This window comes from Myotis brandtii, unplaced genomic scaffold (assembly GCF_000412655.1).
Source record: "Myotis brandtii unplaced genomic scaffold, ASM41265v1 scaffold424, whole genome shotgun sequence".
Taxonomy (NCBI): domain Eukaryota; kingdom Metazoa; phylum Chordata; class Mammalia; order Chiroptera; family Vespertilionidae; genus Myotis; species Myotis brandtii.
This window is the reverse complement of record NW_005366245.1, coordinates 2,657,288-2,676,686: the sequence shown is the minus strand read 5'-3', so window position 1 is coordinate 2,676,686 and position 19,399 is coordinate 2,657,288. Positions and strand designations below refer to the sequence as shown.

Here is a 19,399-nt window from a genome sequence, read left to right as displayed (position 1 = left end):
CCCCCAGCCACCCAAGCTCCCAGTGGAGGCTGGCTGGAAGCAGGTATCTGGGATTTATTTGTCTTCTATAATTGAAACTTTGTTGCCATGAGCGGAGGCCACAGCCGGCTCAGAGCAGGCAGGAAGCTTGGCTTCCTTCATCGCCTGGGCAACCAAGCCTCCTGCTTGCTCCAGCTCCGTGGCTGCCGGCCGCCATCTTGGTTGGGTTAATTTGCATATAGTCGCTCTGATTGGCTGGTGGGTGTGGCTTAGGGTGTAGCGAAGGCATGGTCAATTAGCATCTTTGTCTTTTATTAGTGTAGACGAGGCCCAGTGCATGGGTTTGTGCACCGGTGGGGTCCCTTGGCCAGGCCTGTGGGGAATGGGCCAAAACCGGCTCTCCGACTTTCCCCGTGGGGTCCCGGATTGCGAGAGGGCGGTTTTCGGGTGATGCACCCTGGAATCAGGCTCCCCCTTCTCTGGTTCCAGGTGCGTCACCTGAGAACCGCAGCTGCCAAATCACTGCAGCTCAGCAGCTCCAGTGTTGAGCGTCTGCCCCCTGGTGATCATTGCACATCATAGCTACCGGTCGGACAGTTGAACGGTCACTTAGGCTTTTATATATATAGATAGATTCCACAATTTGTTTATTCACTGATAGATACGTGGGCTGTTTCTACCATTTGGATATTATAGGCAGTGCCTCTTTGAACATGAGGGTACATGCACTTGATGCCCTGTTCTAGTTCTCTGAGACATATACCTAGGAGTGGAATTGCTGGGTCATATGGTAATTCTATGTTTAAATTTTTGAGAAACTTCCACACTGCTTCCCACAGAGGCTGAACTATTTTACATTTCCATAAGCAACGGACAAGGTTCTAATTTCTCCACAGTCCTTGATGTTTTCTGTTAGTGCGCATTTTTGTTTTTTACATTATAAGCCATATTTAGATGTACAGTGGCACCTCACTGTGGTTTTGATTTGCATTTCCCTAATGACTACTGATAATGAACATCTTTCATGTGCTTATTGGGCATTTGACTAATTTCTATTCAGGTCCTTTGCCCATTTTAAAATTGAATTGTTCATCTTTTTGTTGTTGAACAGTAAGAGTTCTTCATATTTTGGACACTAGGACCTTGTAAGACACATCATTTTCTTTGTGAAGGTTTTCTTTTCACTTTCTGCATAATGTCCTTGAATGCAGAAAGTTTTGAATTTTGATCAGTTTCAATTCTCTTTTGTTGTTGTTGCTTGTGCTTTTGATATCCCATCTAAGAATCCATTGCCTAATACAAAATCGTTAAGATTTAACCCTATGCTTTTCTCTTACAGTTTTATGGCTATAGGTCTTACAAGCAAATAGTGCTTTATGTAGTCTGCGATTTCATGGAAGAAAGGTGATTTTTTATGAAGGTGAGTGTGACAGAGTCACACGGTCCTTCTTTTATTATGCACGTGAAAGTGGAGCATTTGGCTGGGTTTGTAAGTAGTCTGGCTAAAACATTTTTGCAACACAGACTATTATAATGGATCCAGTGTTTCTGAAAGATCGAGGGTATCTCTTTCTGTACCTTTCCATATTTGTGTCTTGGAAAGTGATGTCCCTAGGGAAGACAGTCCTTTTCCGAAGGAGAACTATAAGTAAACCTAATATAACATTAATGTGTAGCCATATGCAAATGCTGTGTACACATCAGTTGTTTTTCCTTATTTACTATCCATTCTATTCCTTCCAGTAACCATCACTCCCTCCAACTCCAAGTCCTAGAACTTGGTGTCTTTAGCTACTCATGGGTGAGCTCCAGGACCAATCAGAAGTAATGAGACTCAACTTCAGGACTTGTGCTGGGGCTACTCAGAGAGTCATATTATCTTTTCCATTGGACCTGGAGCTATAATTTCACAAAGTTAGGACTGCTGATGGATATATTAAGTTAAAATTGTCTTTAAAAAAAATCACTCAAATAATTAGATATGAATAGCTTCCTGAATTTTCTGTTAATGAAACATTTTGAGGTAGTATAGTAATGATTTATATGTTGAACTCTTAAATACAGTATAAAGTAGAAGGTATAAAAAAATATAAGACAGAAGAATATCTGGCAGAAATATCCTACAGTGGAAACAATGGAATTATTATATGTTTTAAAAGAAATAACCAGAAACATAGATCAGCAAACTGTGTTCCAAGAAACTGTAACCAAAGTCAAATCAATTTCCTGTAGCTCTTAGATAACACACAGGGAGCAGAGCATTGATGAAATCTCTCTCCCTTTTATAAATGTTGATTTGGTCCTGTTTTTCTAGAAATCAGTACCCTAGCAGGATAAGAAAAGGAATTTACTTACAGTTATTATGAAATTCTAATTTTAAAACATATAACATGTAAGCTGAGAATGCTTCAAGCAATACATAAGATTTAAATAATACATGAAAATTTGGATACACCACTCTTGGCTACTAATGGGTTTCAATTGCAATAATTCTCAAATAAATTTTTACCTCAGTCTGTTTTCATTGACATAACAATGTTCTGACCAGTAGATGTAATCTGTGTCAATTTATAATTGTTTCCCAGACTCTAGGTTTGAAACAGCCATTTTTCTTTTTCTACTTAATCGCAGACACCCAATTACAGTCAACGTGGCAGCTGAACCACAGTGCCATCTCCTCAGTGTGTACTGCAGTCTTTAGAAAAGTGACTTATTTTTACCAATGTCTTCCTGGATGACATTTCTAAAACAGTGCCACCGCTCTACGTACCCAGATCAAAGTTGTTGGAATTGAACAGGAATTCTGGTAAGTAAAAAAATTCTGGGATCAGTTCTTTCACGTCTGCCATGTTGTGCTTTGATGCTGAGTACCAGGCCTCCCGCACACTGTGAAACATCCGGTCAGCCAGGTCAAAGTGGCCTCCCTGTGGGCAGAATGAGAAGGCACCTCCCTATTAGAGAAGAAGTCCCGCCTCACAGCTTCAGTCAAGCTCAAGGGCTTGAAAACCCTAAGTCGATGTTTGCTGACCTTTCCATTTCCCATCATCCTATGTCAAATACACTACATTTTAAATGATCACCCCCCAAAATTAATCTAATTAATTATTTCTGGGGTTTTCTTTACAAAGGGTGCTCAATGTATTTGTTTTGTAATCAAAGTGAAATCCAAATGTAAAGACTTTAAAAAGCCATTTAAAAAAATACTAGTTTTTAGAGAGAGGCAAGACAATAAGGAATACCAAGTCTTCCACATTTTGATGCTCTCTTAAAGATTATAGTCATTCACAGTTGGAGATGTTCCAGGTATATATGTGCTTGACTAATTTCACAAATAACATTACATTGAAGTTCTCACACCAATGAGAATTAAGTGGAGAACTAGGAAGGTGATCAAAAATATATAGATTGATAAGACAAATTCAAATAGAAATGGGATTTCTTTTGCCCACCAATCTCTTCCTCAATCAAGCTCGTTATGCTATGTTTTAAGCGAACACAGAATAACCGTCTCTATGATGAAGTTCACTGTGGCCATCACACAATCTGGCCTCTAGGACTTCTCCCCACACTTACTCTGCTCCAGACACATTGGCCTCCTTGTTGTTTCTGAGGCATCTCAGGCATTACACTTGACTTGGGGCCTTGCCTGGGCTGTGCCCTTTGCCTAGAACACACTTTCACCAGACACTGGAATGATTAACTCCCTTTCCTCCTTAAAGTTTTTGTTCAGATGTTACCTTTTAAAGAAGACCTACTCTGATCATTCCTTAAAATTGCATTGTGCCTGGCTAATGTGGGCCAGTGATTGAGCATCGGCACATACCCGGGTTGCAGGCTCAATCCCCAGTGTGAGGCATGCAGGAGGCAGCCGATCAATGATTCTCTCTCATCGCTGATGTTTCTATCTCTCTCTCCCTCTCCCTTCCTTTCTGAAATCAATAAAAACATATTTTTTTAAAAACTGCATTGTAACCTCCCCTGCCTCCCATTCCTGTACTTCCCATTCCCCTTTCCTTGATCTATATTTTTCTGACAGCATTTATCACATTCTAAAACACTTGACAATATAGTTATTCATTCTGTTTGACTGGCTCCCTCAACCAAAATAGTATATAAGCTCTACACGGCAAGGCTTTTGCCTTTATTCATTAAAGTACTCCAAGCACCAGAATGCTGTCTGAATAAATGAAAGAGAATGTGGAGAAAAGCACCTATAATTAAGAAAACAGCAAATGAGCTAGACTAATGACTTTTCTTTCTTTTTTTTTTTAAATGTTTGTTGAATTCAACCAATTAAGGCTGAATTCCATATGCCTGGCCAGAAAGCATATGCTACTTGCTTATTTGACTAAAGGACCTTGGCACTTGTTTATTGTAAACAAATTCTGGCTTATTCATCAATTTTGGTACAGCAAAATTTCACTTTAATTATGTTTTGATTATGGGTCCTCTTGTAAGGCAAGATAACAGTATATTTTTAAAAAGCAACAATTTTAAATAGAAAGAAGGCTTGTGCAGAATGGGACAATTCAGAATTTAGAGTTTTACCTGTAGCCGTAAGAATATCTGTGTGAAAGGCTCCATCCTCACTAGGTATGAAGCCACAATCATGGCAGATGAATAGTGGGTCCCATAGTGGTAGGCTGGAGTTTCTCCTGCTCAAAAAATTACAGCAACATTGAAAACAAAAGAGTAAACATAAAAAATAGTATTAGTATTAATATGCTTAAAAATGCTGATGACACTAAATACAGCTAGTGACACTAAATACAACTGTGACACTAAATACAGCTAGTGCTGGCGTTTGTAGCATGAAAACTTTGTGGTGACACTGTTCCTCTCACTTACATATTGGGCAGTAATGAAAAGTAAGTATAATCTGATGCCTTTCCCCTCAAACTTAGCATGTCTAGCAATTCCTGTTTTGAGGCTAATTGTAATAGATAACTCTGAAGAGCAAAACATCTCCACTAAAGCAGGATATTTGACTCGCAGATACTTTTCATTAGGTTCTGGCTCTGCATCACCATATTTCCCTAAATTGTCTATGAATATTATGCAATTTTTACTACTTTTTTTTTTTCGGGGGGGGGGGCGGGGGAAGAGCCCCTGGCTGGTTTTGCTCAGTGGTTAGAGTGTCAGCCCATGCACTGAAGGGTCGTGAGTTCAATTCCCAGTCAAGGACATATACCTGGGCTGCAGGTTTGATCCCTGGCCATGGTTGGGGCTGTGTGGGAGGTAACCAACCAATGTGTCTCTCTCACATCAATGCTTCTCTCCCTCCCTCCCTTCCACTCTTTATAAAAATCAATGGGAAAAAAGAGTCCACATAGGGAATACTGTTAGACTTAGTTCCCTCCTGCCTTTCTTTTGCTTATTTTCGAGGCACACATGATAAACATTAAACATAATAATAAATAATATGTAAGTAAACTGAGGTGTTTCAGAAGGTAGTCAATTTATTATTATTTTTTTTAATGCAAAAGGGTTCTAAAAATTGAGTCAATAAATGAAAGAGTAATTCCTAGCCTACATATGATCAAAGTAAAGGCACATTATCATGGGAAATTTCTGCCCTGTGCCAAACGACATACTTTACTTAGTTTTCTGCCAGTACCTGATAGGCTACCTAAAAAAATCCCTTCTAAACATGGCCATCAGTTGGCATGCAAAACCAGATTTTCTACTCTGATAGCTGTATAGATGTGTGCATATACAGAGATAATGGTATATAAGCAATTTGGGAAAGATGCAAGGAGGTCAGACCACTAAATTAACGGCTTAATTTTGTAATTAGGTAAAAGTTTATGACAAGAAAAGTTACTTACCATTAGGGTCTTCCCAGTCTTTATATCGCTTCTTATATTGAGCTAATCGTTCATCTGTCTGTGCTCCCATCGGCTTCGCCAGGTTTCTAAATGTCTTGGGATTAGTAAGATCGACCTCCTAAAATACAAAATAAACCTAGTTCCACATTACCATACACCCACTATTCCCACCATTCCCATAATGGTGGCTACAGCTGACAATGGTGACTTGTAAATGTGCTAGTATCTTTCAGGTCCCACAGCAGAACTGGACTCCAAAACAATGCCATGCACCTACTGGTCATTCACACTTTATAGAGAGGTACATGGCAGTTTGTTAAGTGGCTCGGTTTGAAGACAACTGCTTTGGAAATTAAGTGTTGACAGAGGAGGGCACTCAGGACCCATGTCTGGAGATGAGGAGGAGGAGGGAAAATCCTCTCCAGTCTTGGCAAGGACACAGCAGGAGACTGTGGACACAAAAGCTCCAATTCATCTTTATCCTCTGTCACCCACATACTAGTATCTAGAGCAGTGGTTCTCAACCTTCCTAATGCCTCGACCCTTTAATACAGTTCCTCATGTTGTGGTGACCCCAACCATAAAATTATTTTCATTGCTATTTCATAACTGTAATTTTGCTACTGTTATGAATCGTAATGTAAATATCTGATATGCAGGATATATTTTCATTGTTACAAATTGAACATAATTAAAGCATAGTGATTAGTCACAAAAACAATATGTAATGATATATGTGTTTTCCGATGGTCTTAGGCGACCCCTATGAAAGGGTTGTTCGACCCCCAAAGGGGTCGCGACCCACAGGTTGAGAACTGCTGACCTAGAGGAACAAATCTCCTCTCTGTTCTCTTCTCCACCTCCCCTGTTTCACGCTGACCTTACGTTTGAGCATTTCCTTCATAGGGGTGATTGGAAAATGACATAAAGTAGAACACTCAGGAATTCATTCACCTCTAAAAGGCATCAGACCAGGCCAAGTGACTGTGACTGAGATGGAATCTTTCAGTCTGCCAGATTATTTTAAAGCTCATCTCTAGTTGACCTAACTCATATATTTGAAAGTAAACCTGAATTTACATCCTGAGGGTTTTAAAAGTAGAAATTTGAAATATGTATCTGTGGGATAGTTAATTTGTATTCTTTTAATAGGGCATCATAACCAACCAATTTTGCCAAACTTGTACTTTAAAAGTCTTGGGCAGGAGAAATTGATCCACATTTATAAATACAAGTCAAATTAGTACATTTGTCCCCTCAAAATCTATATGCAAAATATCTCATAAATATTTTTTTGGTTAATTCAACAAACATTAAAGTGTATGCTAAGTACCAGGCATTATTGTAGAGGTTGGGAATTGAGAGACATGTAAAATAGTCTTTGTGCTCAAGGACCTCACAATCAAGTAGGGTCAAACACAAATCATGATTATAACAAGACACAGCTTCAGGACAGTGATACCCGCATGTGTCCTGCAGGGTGGAATGGAGCTAGCCAGGTGAATGTGTAATGGGAGAGAAGGTGTGCAAGAGCACTGGGAGAACTCCACACTAGGGGTATAGCGTGTGCAGAGCAATTGAAAGACGTCAAGGAGATGGACAGGTAGCCCAAATAGCAATCCTGGGACCACACAAAGGACAGATTCCTAGGAGTTACTTTGTAAAGGGCACAGTACTGAGGCTTTTAAATTCTCTCCAAATCGTGATGATGATTCACTGAATCATTTTAAACAGAGGGATGACTCAAGTAGATTTCTGTTTCTGACAATGGCCACAGTGCAGAGAGCAGAGAGACATCCACCAGTGGATACAAATTAATTAGCACTTAAGGAAACCAAATAGAGGTTATGAATAAATACCCAAGAAGTTGGTCAATTATCCACATTCTGTACAAGTCCAATCTAAAGCTCTTCTCATCTTCTTGGAATAAGTGCCTGCTGAGAACTTTAAACTATAAAACATCTAAGCCATTGCAGTATCTCTTAATTACTTTTGAAAATGTTTTCCACTTACACAAAATGACTCGAGATTTACCTCTGAGTCGTAATCTGCAAGGATCCAAGGAAACACAGGATATTGCATGAGGTCATTGTATGATCTGCCAGCCAAAGTGTTCAAGTGCATCAAATACTGGAAGTTGCTGATTTCACCTCTCTTGGGAAAGAGATAAGGGTTCATTTTAGAGCAATCGATTACATTCACTATGTTCACTTTTTAAAATGTTATATGCAAAATGAGGTAAAGAACAATTTCTTATAGATTTCAGAACATCACAACTTTTTCTAAAAAGAACAAAAATAAGACATTTTTCTATGGTACTTATTTTAAGGGTTATTAAAGTGCCTTTTTAGCTGTATGACTTGCACCATCCAACTATAAATTACAAAGGAAGCTTCCGTTTTCATTAAGCTTACCTCCCATCTCTGGGTGACAGACTTCTCTCCAACCAAAGTACTAAGCAACCCAGACCTGAAATCAATAAATAAATACACTGTAGACAAAAGAATTTTAAATGACTAATTTAGAGTTGACAATTTTAAGTCACCTGGTCCAAGAATTATTCAGACTATGGAGGACCTATTAGAGGGTCATAAATCAGTTTCATCTTCTTAAAAATAAAATAACATGGAATTGAATGGAAGAACACAGAACATTGGGAGTCATCACATATAGTAATGAAATTATTTTCAGTGAATTTTGTCTTAGCTTTTCTACCTCAGTTTGTGTGTTGTGGGATACAATGTAGAATATATTTTTTACTGTGGGTAATGGCAAAGAGTTTTAAAAACAATTATCTAGTACAACCTTCTGCCTTTTCCAATAATCACTATGTAAAAGGATGTAAAGACATTATGTTGGAATAACAAATAATACACAATATTTTGTACATAGTAGGTACACAGCATATTTTCTAAAAGAGATGTTGAAAGTGAATGAGAATATAAATTATTTTGACAGGAAAGTCACTGCTGTTCAGATTATTTAAAATTGTGGACATTTTTTGATAGCAGCCTTTTCTAGAATGCTATAAAATCCTTATTTAAAAATTTTTTTTTATTGATTTCAGAGAGGAAGGAAGAGGGAGAGAGAAGACAGAAACATCAATGATGAGAAAGAATCATTGATTGCCACCCACTGGGGATTGAGCTTGGGGGCAACCAGGCATGTGCTTTGACCAGGAATCGAACTGTGACCTCCTGGTTCATAGGTTGATGCTCAACCACCGAGCCACACAGGCTGGGCTAAAATCCTTCTTTAGGTTTACCAACTTTATAACACTGATAATTATATTTTGAAGATTGCAAAGTGGCTGTTAAACCAGAAAGCAAACACTTAACTATGCATTTTATTGACTGAAAGGAAATTAATAGATTCAGCTCAATGGCATAGATACCACTTTCCATTTATACTTATAAATTCTTCTTCCCATTAGGAAAACTGAATGTATAGGGTGCTCTCCCTGGAAAAAGAGCTATGATCACTCCTCAACCTTATAAGAAAGGGAACAATTGGAAAGAAGATTAAAGTTGGAAATGAATGTCTGCTTCTTGCCTTTGAGCTTTTAGAAGTTCTTCAAGAACTGCCAATTCAGCACAAAAAGTAGCAAGAACAATGAAAATAGCAAGTTGAAGATGATCAGGGCAGATGAAAGTACTAGCGATTTGATTATACGTAGAAAAAGGCTGGATGTGCTCTAGGGGAACCTTTCACTTCCCGTTTTTATGTTAACAACACACATAATTAGGAGCAAAACATGCTTCTGAGGCTAATAAAAACATGTAGTTAGCATTTATATTTGCTAAATCTTGGCTAAAGAAAAATAAAAGCAACAACCTAAAAAGAAATACACGAATTTAATATATTTAGATATACACAGGCTGGACTCAAATTTTATTTACAAATTACATAATCTCCAGTAGTTTTAAGTCATTTTTTTTGCAGGTTGTAATAATTAATTTGTAGCCCTGCTTCTCTTCCAGTGGATTATAAAGGACCACAGTTCCGAGTGACTATGAATGGAGCTGGGTGTGTGGATTCTTAAAGTATCTACATCATCCAGAAGGACTTCTAAGAGTAAAAGCAGCTGAAAAGAGCATAAGGAAGCACTGGTAGGTGTGAACACATAAAAACAGAAGTTTTACTTTAAATGTGAAAAAACAAAATCAAGAGGAAGCCTGGGCAATTTGCGAAAAATATGACAAACATAGGAGTAATAATACATTATTATTGAAAAATCCCATAAAAATTGATAAAAACTCAAGAGAAGAGAGAGGTTAACTATTTAAACTACTGTGGTGGTCATTTCACAATATATATAAATATTAAGTCATTATATTGTATACCTGAAACTAATATAATGTTATATGTCAATTATACCTCAATTTAAAGAAAAAAATCAAACCACCACCACCACCAACCTCAGAAAAAAAATGGGCAAAAGTTACAGATAATCCCCAAATGATGATTTTAAGTGGCTGACATTTACTGAGCTCTAGCACTAATAATAAAAGACATGCTCATTTAAAATCTGAAAAAACCACTTTATGAAACTGGTAAAAAATATAAAGAGTTGAGAAGCATCTTATGGAGACAACTAAACTTATCCACAAATGATGGAATACAAACGTGCATATTTTTATGGAAATTAAGTTGGTTTTGTGTATCAAAAGCCTTCAAATTCATTCCCTTTATTTTATTGAGAGGACTTCACCCTAAAAAAAATAATCAGGAATCACACTTGCATTATCATTAGAAGGGAACATGATAAAAATGAAATATCCACAAGTAAAAAAATGTTTTACACATATGTTGAATAGGTAGCAAATAAAAGTAATGTTTGTGAAGAATTTTTTTAAAGCAGGGGAAACCATTACATATAACACTGAATGGAAGAAGCAAAACAGAAATCTGTATTGTATGAACTTAGTTATGTATATAGTAATATATGCATGCTTAAAAGACTCCAAGAAAACTGATCAAAATGGGAGCACTGATTTGACCTGAGTGGTCATGCACACATTTTCTTTTTTCCTTCTAGTTTTCAGTAATCAAACAATTTTGTGCAACCACCAGGAAGAGAAAACACTCATCTGAAATATTAAATAATGCTGTCCAGATACAAACATTGCAATTTCACTATTAAATTATAATGCATGAAGCAAACACCTACCCCTGCTCCACACTTGTGTTTGGTCTTTGCCCAGACACAGACTCGGAACTGTCAGTTAGAGATGGAACTACAGCCAAAAACCTGGAAAATTTAAAAATAGCATAAAATTGAAAGTGAAGTCTCAGTCAGGATCTAATGAGAGCTTGAGAAAGGACGGATGATGCATTTACATCTTGTTTCATTTACTCCTCTGTTTCCCAATAAATGGCAGGCAGCGGGAACACATAATAGAACACTGTTAGGATAAGATGGTCGCTTCTGCAGCCAAATAATAAAGGCCCACAGCAAAATCAATGATTTGGCCTTTTACATATGCTGCCATGTTGCAGGAAGCAAAGGCCTTGTGTGCAGCATGGATTCACAGGAATTGAGTCAACTTAATGAAGTCCTAGAGAGTGATTAACAGCTAAGTATGCACATGACAGCAAGTAATCCTGATAGCTAAAATGATAGAACAGACACAGCACTAAATAAATGAAGACCCACATAAGGTAAGGAACTTTATGTGATAATCTTATACTTTTTTTCAGAGTTGCTTACAATGTCAACATACATTTCTTAAAGGCAAAGAGAATTATGTGGAAATTCTTGGAATGAATGCAGACCTTGAATGTGGCACAGACACAGAAATGTCTCACAGAAAGAGAATTCATCTCCTTGTAATGGTTTCCAGTTATGAAGAGCAAATAATTTCCTAGCGCTGAAAACAATAGCACCCTTAGAGATTAACAAGGTAGATAACTGAAATTTCAGTCACTTTAACTTAGCTCTTCCCATACGTGAAGGGGGTTCTGATTTCCCAACCAACACTCACAACCACTGCACCTGAAGACCCGCCCTCATTCCCAGGTGCTCACTGCTAACTAACATTACTGTACTGCAACGATTAGCAATGCTGTTTGACATTCGTTGTTCCTCATGGAATGAATTGAAACAGAAAACTTCCCTTACTAGAGGGCCTGCAGGATCTACACCACCCTTCAAAGAGTAAGAGGTCTCTCCTATCTATGATCAGTGCATAAAGCCTCATTATTCATACATCCAACAGAAATATCTTCAAATGCCATGGATATGTACTTTGAGGTTTTTAAAGTAAATTTGAAATATATTTTTATCCAAAATAAAATAGGGTTATATTAGAGTAGGTGCTTTACTTGTACTACTTTTCCAATGGTGAAGGTATCCAACGTCCCTTCCAAGACCAGAGAAAGTCTCATATGAGTATAATTTCTAAGGAAATTTGGTCTCTCTGTTCAATATGAAGAAAGCCTATTTGGAACCTGAAGTATTATTTTTGAAGCTACACTTCACCATCTTTTTACATTTAGAGATGCAGGACTTAGTGATGAAAGTGGTTTTGAATGATAACTATACGTTACCAGAAGAAAAAATGGCATTTCAAAATAAAATAGCATCATTATAAAAGCTAGTTAGAACAGTGGTTCTCAACCTTCCTAATGCCGCGACCCTTTAATACAGTTCCTCATGTTGTGCTGATCCCCAATTTCATTGTTACAAATTGATTATATTTAATATTTAGTGAATAATCACAAGAACAATATGTAATTATATATGTGTTTTCCGAAGGTCTTAGGCAACCCCTGTGAAAGGGTCATTCGACCCCCAAAGGGGTCGCGACCCACAGGTTGAGAACCGCTGAGTTAGAAGAATCATGTTTAAAGAGGTTGGCAAAAGTGAAACAAATATTTTCCTCAAAGAAATTAATTCACTGATCTAAATTCTAGATTTTTAAAAACTAGCTACTAGTAAACTGGTACTAGTTTCCCTTCTATCTCTTCCCATGATAGCATTATCAAGTATTCCTAATAAGCAATACCTTTGATAGACTTTATTTCTAATTCCTTTCTGAAAAGCAAGGAGGTAATTCCGTCCATCTCCAGAGAAAACTTCCACAGCAATAGGCTGAAATGATCAGAGAAAAAAAAGACATAGAGAAAAACACAAATAAGGTTACATATTAACTTTTTCCACTATCAATTTCTACGAATTTGAAAAAGTTAACCCATTGAAGAACACTTCATAAATTCCCAGCAGATTCAATTACAAAGTAAACAGAGCCAATTTGTTTCAAACGTGTTCTCAAATTTTTTTCTAAAATATTTCATAATAGAATGGTAAAATAAAATAATCAAAAAGTTATAATTTTGTAAAATTATAAGGAAGATGTAATTTTTATATTAAAAGGCAATTATAATGTTGACTTGGATAGCTATAGATAAGGATGGGTGACCAAGATATCACTTAAGTTTTAGGTTTTTTTTATGGTGTTTTTTTTTAAAGAGATGCATTATACAGAGTTATGCACCGTATGATGTCAGTTTGTCTGTCACATAACCAAATTTAAGGAATAATCTATGAAATACTCTAAGGGATAATGCAGATCCTGCGAGGGTTTTCATGGCATGCATCAGTTTTAAAATAATACATGCTTTGAATAAAGGAACATGACAAAACACTGGGTACTACTAAGTCAACCCACCTGCAGGAGATACCTCCTTTTATGTACCTCCCTGATATCTTCATACGCAAAAATGCTGCACGTTCTCTTGAGCTGACTGGGGCCTTGCCTGGCTCCTCTAGGAATAATTGGCTCATGCATACTATAGGCAGCCAAGGGAAAGGAGATAAACAAAAACACAGCGAGAGATAAATTCAGAGTTCAACAAAAGCTGTTATTCTCAACATATGAATAGAAGGGAGAACAGTATATCAGAATATTCACTTCAAAAAATATATTGAAGAGACTAATTTGTCAGCTACTCAGCACACGAGCAACCTCCTTTGATGAAGTTAATTTTAAAATCCCATTATTGCTATCAGGGCCAACTTATCAATCAGACACAGTGCCTAGATCTAAATACTTTCAGGGGCCCAAGAAAATGTTTTAATTTCTTTTAAAACCAGAAGAACAAAATTAAAGTTTTAGGCAGAAGAATATGTTTTAATATATAATATGGATATATTCATCTTTAAACCAAGTCATAAATATAAATTTTAATATTTTTATATGGAGAAAGGGGCCCATGAAAGTCATAATGTGGTCCTAATTGTTGCTGAAAGTGACTACCATATATGAAATATCTCTTAGGAATGAATTGCAAAGATCATGTCTACATTCAACAGTGTTAGGTGTTCAAAATGGCAAAAGAAGAGAAAAATGTGTTGAATTTCTAAGCGTTTAGCTTTTCATCTTCCTTCTAGCTTGGTCTGCCTTCTGGGTTTTCCATTACCCACTATCACTTCCATCACGGAACTGGCAGAAGAAGGGCAGATGGGTAAGACTCAGCTCACTGCTGCCTGAGCCCCGGTCACACTGCTTCCAGGGTACCCAGGGCACCCAGGAGGGTTGTGCAGTGGCCTGCGTTTTCTCTAAAACTGTGCTTATACTAAAATTTTTTAAAAAGAACAATTTGCAAATTCAGAATAAGTTTATAAACATATAGATTATAATACAAGAAATTTGATGTCTAATATTATTAATGCATAGTCAAAACTTTAGTTTTCATTTTGAAATATAAAGCCATTTTTTTATTACTTTTAAATAACTATAACCCTTGTGAATATTTAACATGGATGCACACAAACTGAGAGATAACATTATTTGAAACACAATTTCTGGATTAAAAAACAAAATGTGAATAATATTGTTTTCTAAAGATAGCTGTACTGTATGTCTCTTCATTCATCTACTTACTTTGGAGGTAAAGTTTCAATGTCTCTTATTTCCCTGGTTGCTGTCATTGTAAATCCATCAATCACATAAAAGTGCTCTTTACCAAAGAGAAGCAGCCCCTCACTGGTATCCAGGCCCTGGACTCGAGCACAACGGTACATGTGTTGGATCTATAAAGGAAAACCATAAACATTCATTAACATAGATTTTTATTTTATTTTGATATAACTGAAACAAAATGTTTTAAAACATGGATTTAATGGGCAAACAGGATTTTACCAAGGTCCCTCTGTGATGGCATCCCCTGAGCCAAGCATAGTAAATGAGTGTAAGCATATTAAAGAGAATCTGCTAAGACTGATTTGTAGTTGACCTCAGTAAAAAAAACAACAACCATTCAGTCATATCCATCCACCCCCATGCATCATCCATTTTTCTCAATATTCACTGATACTCACTATGTGCCAGGCACATATGTACCAGGTTCCACAGGTGATGAACTAGTTCGATAATGAGGGAGACAGACAGAAAACTTGGCAGGAAAGGGAACTGAGGCATACATGTAAACAGATTAGGACTGAGTCCTGTGTGAGCCAAGATGATACAAAGTGAAAAAGGTCTGGGGAGCCTAACAATCCTGAGTGAATTCCCGGTTTTGTTACTTATTGTAGATCTAGCCAAGTTTCCTAATTTCTCTGGGCCTCTGTGTCTTTGTTTGTAAATTTCAAATGCACACTAGCTTGTTGTGAGAGCAAGATAATTTACATATTCATGTTTGCAACTGTTGGCTATTTTCTCTTCCACACAGCTCACTTTTCCTTTTTCCATAACAACTCCTGGAACTAGAACTGGAATTGGTCCCTATCCGCTCCCTCCTGGATTCCACCTGCCTGGCCGACTGTTATGCCATTGTAAAAAGCCCAAATTGGCATAAGTTATATTTTCCTCATAGAAGGAAGGAATCACTGAATCTCTCAATGTAAGTATTGTTTTCTCTCCAATGAGCAGGATGTGTTAAAAATTCTTTCTTGTTTAAACTCAGTTCAACACGGGTCAAGGAAAAAGATCAACAACTAAACCACAGGCAAACAAATGTCAAATAAATATCAGTTTGAATATACTTCTTGTACTACTGAATCTTAAAACAGTAAAAACTGTAATCATGAGATTAAAAGTTTGACAAGTGACAGCATTAGAAAGTAATTTTCTAAAATATACAAATGTAAGTCAATATTCATAGCCACATTTGAACTGCTTCAATAATAAAATGGTAGAATGTTACAGGAAAAATAATGATGCACTTTTAAAGTACCTTTAGTGTAGTGTAACATACATACAGAAAAATGTTTTTCATAAATGCACAGCTTGGATTTTCAAATGCTAAATATGCTGCAACCAGCATCCTAATGAAGAAATATAACATTCCCAAGACTTCAGAGCTTCTCTTGTGCTTCCTTCAGACTTAATGAACTTTTGCAGTTATATGGTTTTTAAAAAATATTCTCATTCCACATTAATAAGGCCATACATTTGGACAGAATTTAAAAAATTATATACTACATAGAGGCCCGGTGCATGAAATTCGTGCAGGGGAGGGGGGGGTGTTCCTCAGCCCAGCCTGCACCCTCTCCAATCTGGGACCCCCTCGGGGGATGTCCGACTGGTGGACATCCACCAGTCGGACATCCCTCTCACAATCCAGGACTGCTGGCTCCTAAACGCTCGCCTGATGGCCTGCCTGATTGCCCCTAACCGCTTCTGCCTGCCAGTCTGATCACCCCCTAACAATTCCCCTGCTAGCCTGATTGACACCTAACTGCTCCCCTGCCGGCCTGGTCGCCCCCAACTGCCCTCCTCTGCCGGCCTCGTCCCCCCCAACTGCCCTCCCCTGACGGCCTGTTCACCCTTAACTACCCTCCCCTGCCAGCCTGGTTGCCCTTAACTACCCTCCCCTGCATGCCTGGTTGCCCCCAACTGCCCTCCCCTGCTGGCTGGTTGCCCCCAACTGCCCTCCCCTGCTGGCTGGTTGCCCCCAACTGCCCTCCCCTGCTGGCTGGTTGCCCCCAACTGCCCTCCCCTGCTGGCTGGTTGCCCCCAACTGCCCTCCCCTGCTGGCTGGTTGCCCCCAACTGCCCTCCCCTGCTGGCTGGTTGCCCCCAACTGCCCTCCCCTGCTGGCTGGTTGCCCCCAACTGCCCTCCCCTGCTGGCCTGATCACCCACAACTGCCCTCCCCTGCCAGCCATCTTGTGGCTGTGGGCGCTGCCATCTTTGAGGGAGGGGCAGTCAATTAGCATATTCCCTCCTTATTGGCTGTGGGCGCTGCCATCTTTGAGGGAGGGGCAGTCAATTAGCATATTCCCTCCTTATTGGCTGTGGGCGCTGCCATCTTTGAGGGAGGGGCAGTCAATTAGCATATTCCCTCCTTATTGGCTGTGGGCGCTGCCATCTTTGAGGGAGGGGCAGTCAATTAGCATATTCCCTCCTTATTGGCTGTGGGCGCTGCCATCTTTGAGGGAGGGGCAGTCAATTAGCATATTCCCTCCTTATTGGCTGTGGGCGCCACCATCTTGAAGGGTAGTTAATTAGCATATTCCCTCCTTATTGGCTGTGGGCGCTGCCATCTTTGAGGGCGGGACAGTCAATTCACATATTTCCTCCTTATTGGCTGTGGGTGCCACCATCTTTGTGATGGTGTGAGGGTCAATTAGCATATTCCTGCTTTATTAGATAGGATTTCTGGTTACTACTACAGAGTGGGCCAGATTTCAAGGGTTATTCCAAGATCTAATATAATAGACAAAAGACAATCCTTTAAACAGTTGATGCTCACTACCCCTTCCTTCCTTCCTTCCTTCCTTCCTTCCTTCCTTCCTTCCTTCCTTCCTTCCTTCCTTCCTTCTTTCCTTCCTTCCCCCCCTTCCCTTCCCTTCCCTTCCCTTCCCTTCCCTTCCCTTCCCTCCTTCCTTCCTTCCTCTATCCCTTTATTTACTCAACCAAACACTCCTTCACTTAAGGCTTCAGGGTGTCTGCTAAGTGAGTGGAGCTGTACAGCAATAGGGTGGGAATAAGAAGCAGTGCTGGCCTATCAGGAGCTCCCTGGCTAGGGGGAGAGACAGACACAGGAATAAATAATCAGGACCTAATAAAATAGAGTAATATATACAAGGCATTATAAAAGCATACAGGAGGGTATCTAGACAAGCCTGAGTTGGCAAGACAATCAAGAAACACTTCCTACATTTAAGTATTAAAGACATCCAAATAAATTAGACTGTATCAATGGGAGTTACAAGGAGAGGTTATGCAAATGATGGAGAGAGAGGCATTTTGGCAGAGAAGAGAATGAGTTAAGTGTAGAATGAAGAAATAACATCATGGATGTAGTAAACTGCAAAGCACACAATGCTGCAGGGGGCTCAGGCTACAAGGCAGGGTCAGTAAGAGGAGCTTGGAGAGATGGGCAAGGTGCAGGAGGCTGAAATAGAAAGGCAAAGTAATGTTCTATGAGTGAAGGAGGCTGTGGAGATGGTGCAGATTGGCTGAAGCTTCTTGTAGGTATCACTGGAGTTATGGAGTTGAAAAAGCACAAGGCCAGAATGGGTTGTGTACATGGGTTTGGAATAGAGAATTATAGCAAGTACTGCAGTCTAATAAAGGGAATAGAGGAAGATGGTGAAGTAGGTGTCAATTGTTAATACTGTGTCTGATGAAACTTCATGCTGTTTTATGTGATCAGCTAGGTTAGAAAATCCTGAAGATGAGAGAAGTAAAGTACTGAACCCAAAAGGTGGTTTAATATTGTATTTCATCACAGAGGCTGAAATATTTATCTTCTGCCACCCTATCAACCAGTCTTGTAAACTGGAAACAAGTTACTTACATACAATCCTTACTTTTCAGAAGCACAGTACCTTTTCTCCGTCCTCTAGGAGGCGAAGTAGGGTGGCGTTGTCTGTTTTCTCCTCCTCTTCTATAGAGCCACCCTCAGCAATCTGGTCTTGTAACTGCTCCTGGTTCTCATCATCACCTCCATCAGGTGCAGATCGGGACCGTTTTAGAGGAGGCTTGACCAGACCTACAGGATAATAACCAAGAGGGCCATGTGACCTTGCAGGGCCATTTGGGAAGCAGTTTAGTCTCATGTAGCCCCTCCTATACATTTCCAATTTGAGATAACTCAGGAAGATATAGGAGGCAACACAGTTCAATGGTTAACAACACAGACTCTGGAATTAAATGGCTGTGTGACTTTGGAGAATTATTTGCCCTCTCTGAATCTCAGTTTTCTTACCTATAAAACTAGAATAGGAATACTGCCTATCTTAGAGAATTGTTGGAGGACAAAATGAGGTAACTCATGTAATAAAAGCACTGAGCACTATGGTTATAAATAGTAAATTCTAAGTAAGTATCAGATAATGATAAACAGAGAGTTTAGCATCATTAATGGTAAGAATGGTGTTGCTATGGACAAGTGTCATGGAGGAGATACCATGAATAAATGATCAATTTCTACCAGAAACAAAAGTAAAGATAACAATTTTTTTTTATTTATTTTTTTTAAAGAAAGCTTTTTTTTTTTAAAATATATTTCATTGACTTTCCACAGAGAGGAAGGGAGAGAGATAGAGAGTTAGAAACATCGATGAGAGAGGAACATCGATCAGCTGCCTCCTGCACATCTCCCACTGGGGATGTGCCCGCAACCCAGGTACATGCCCTTGACC

The 19,399-nt window shown here is 38.8% G+C and overlaps 1 protein-coding gene across 5 annotated transcripts in view; it reads right to left on the bottom strand.

Moving 5' to 3' along the window:
- Nucleotides 1-19,399, bottom strand: part of WDFY3 (WD repeat and FYVE domain containing 3) — a 245,140-nt gene that overhangs the window by 26,678 nt on the left and 199,063 nt on the right. For all 5 annotated transcript variants that reach the window (XM_005874107.2, XM_014545987.1, XM_014545986.1 and 2 more), the window contains 10 exons: nucleotides 18,584-18,747; nucleotides 14,693-14,841; nucleotides 13,478-13,598; nucleotides 12,815-12,900; nucleotides 10,978-11,058; nucleotides 8,222-8,276; nucleotides 7,842-7,961; nucleotides 5,808-5,925; nucleotides 4,528-4,634; nucleotides 2,750-2,903 (listed from right to left, as the gene is read on the bottom strand). In XM_005874107.2, coding sequence (XP_005874169.1) covers nucleotides 2,750-2,903; nucleotides 4,528-4,634; nucleotides 5,808-5,925; nucleotides 7,842-7,961; nucleotides 8,222-8,276; nucleotides 10,978-11,058; nucleotides 12,815-12,900; nucleotides 13,478-13,598; nucleotides 14,693-14,841; nucleotides 18,584-18,747 — 1,155 coding nt within the window. The remainder of the gene's footprint in view (nucleotides 1-2,749; nucleotides 2,904-4,527; nucleotides 4,635-5,807; nucleotides 5,926-7,841; nucleotides 7,962-8,221; nucleotides 8,277-10,977; nucleotides 11,059-12,814; nucleotides 12,901-13,477; nucleotides 13,599-14,692; nucleotides 14,842-18,583; nucleotides 18,748-19,399) is intronic.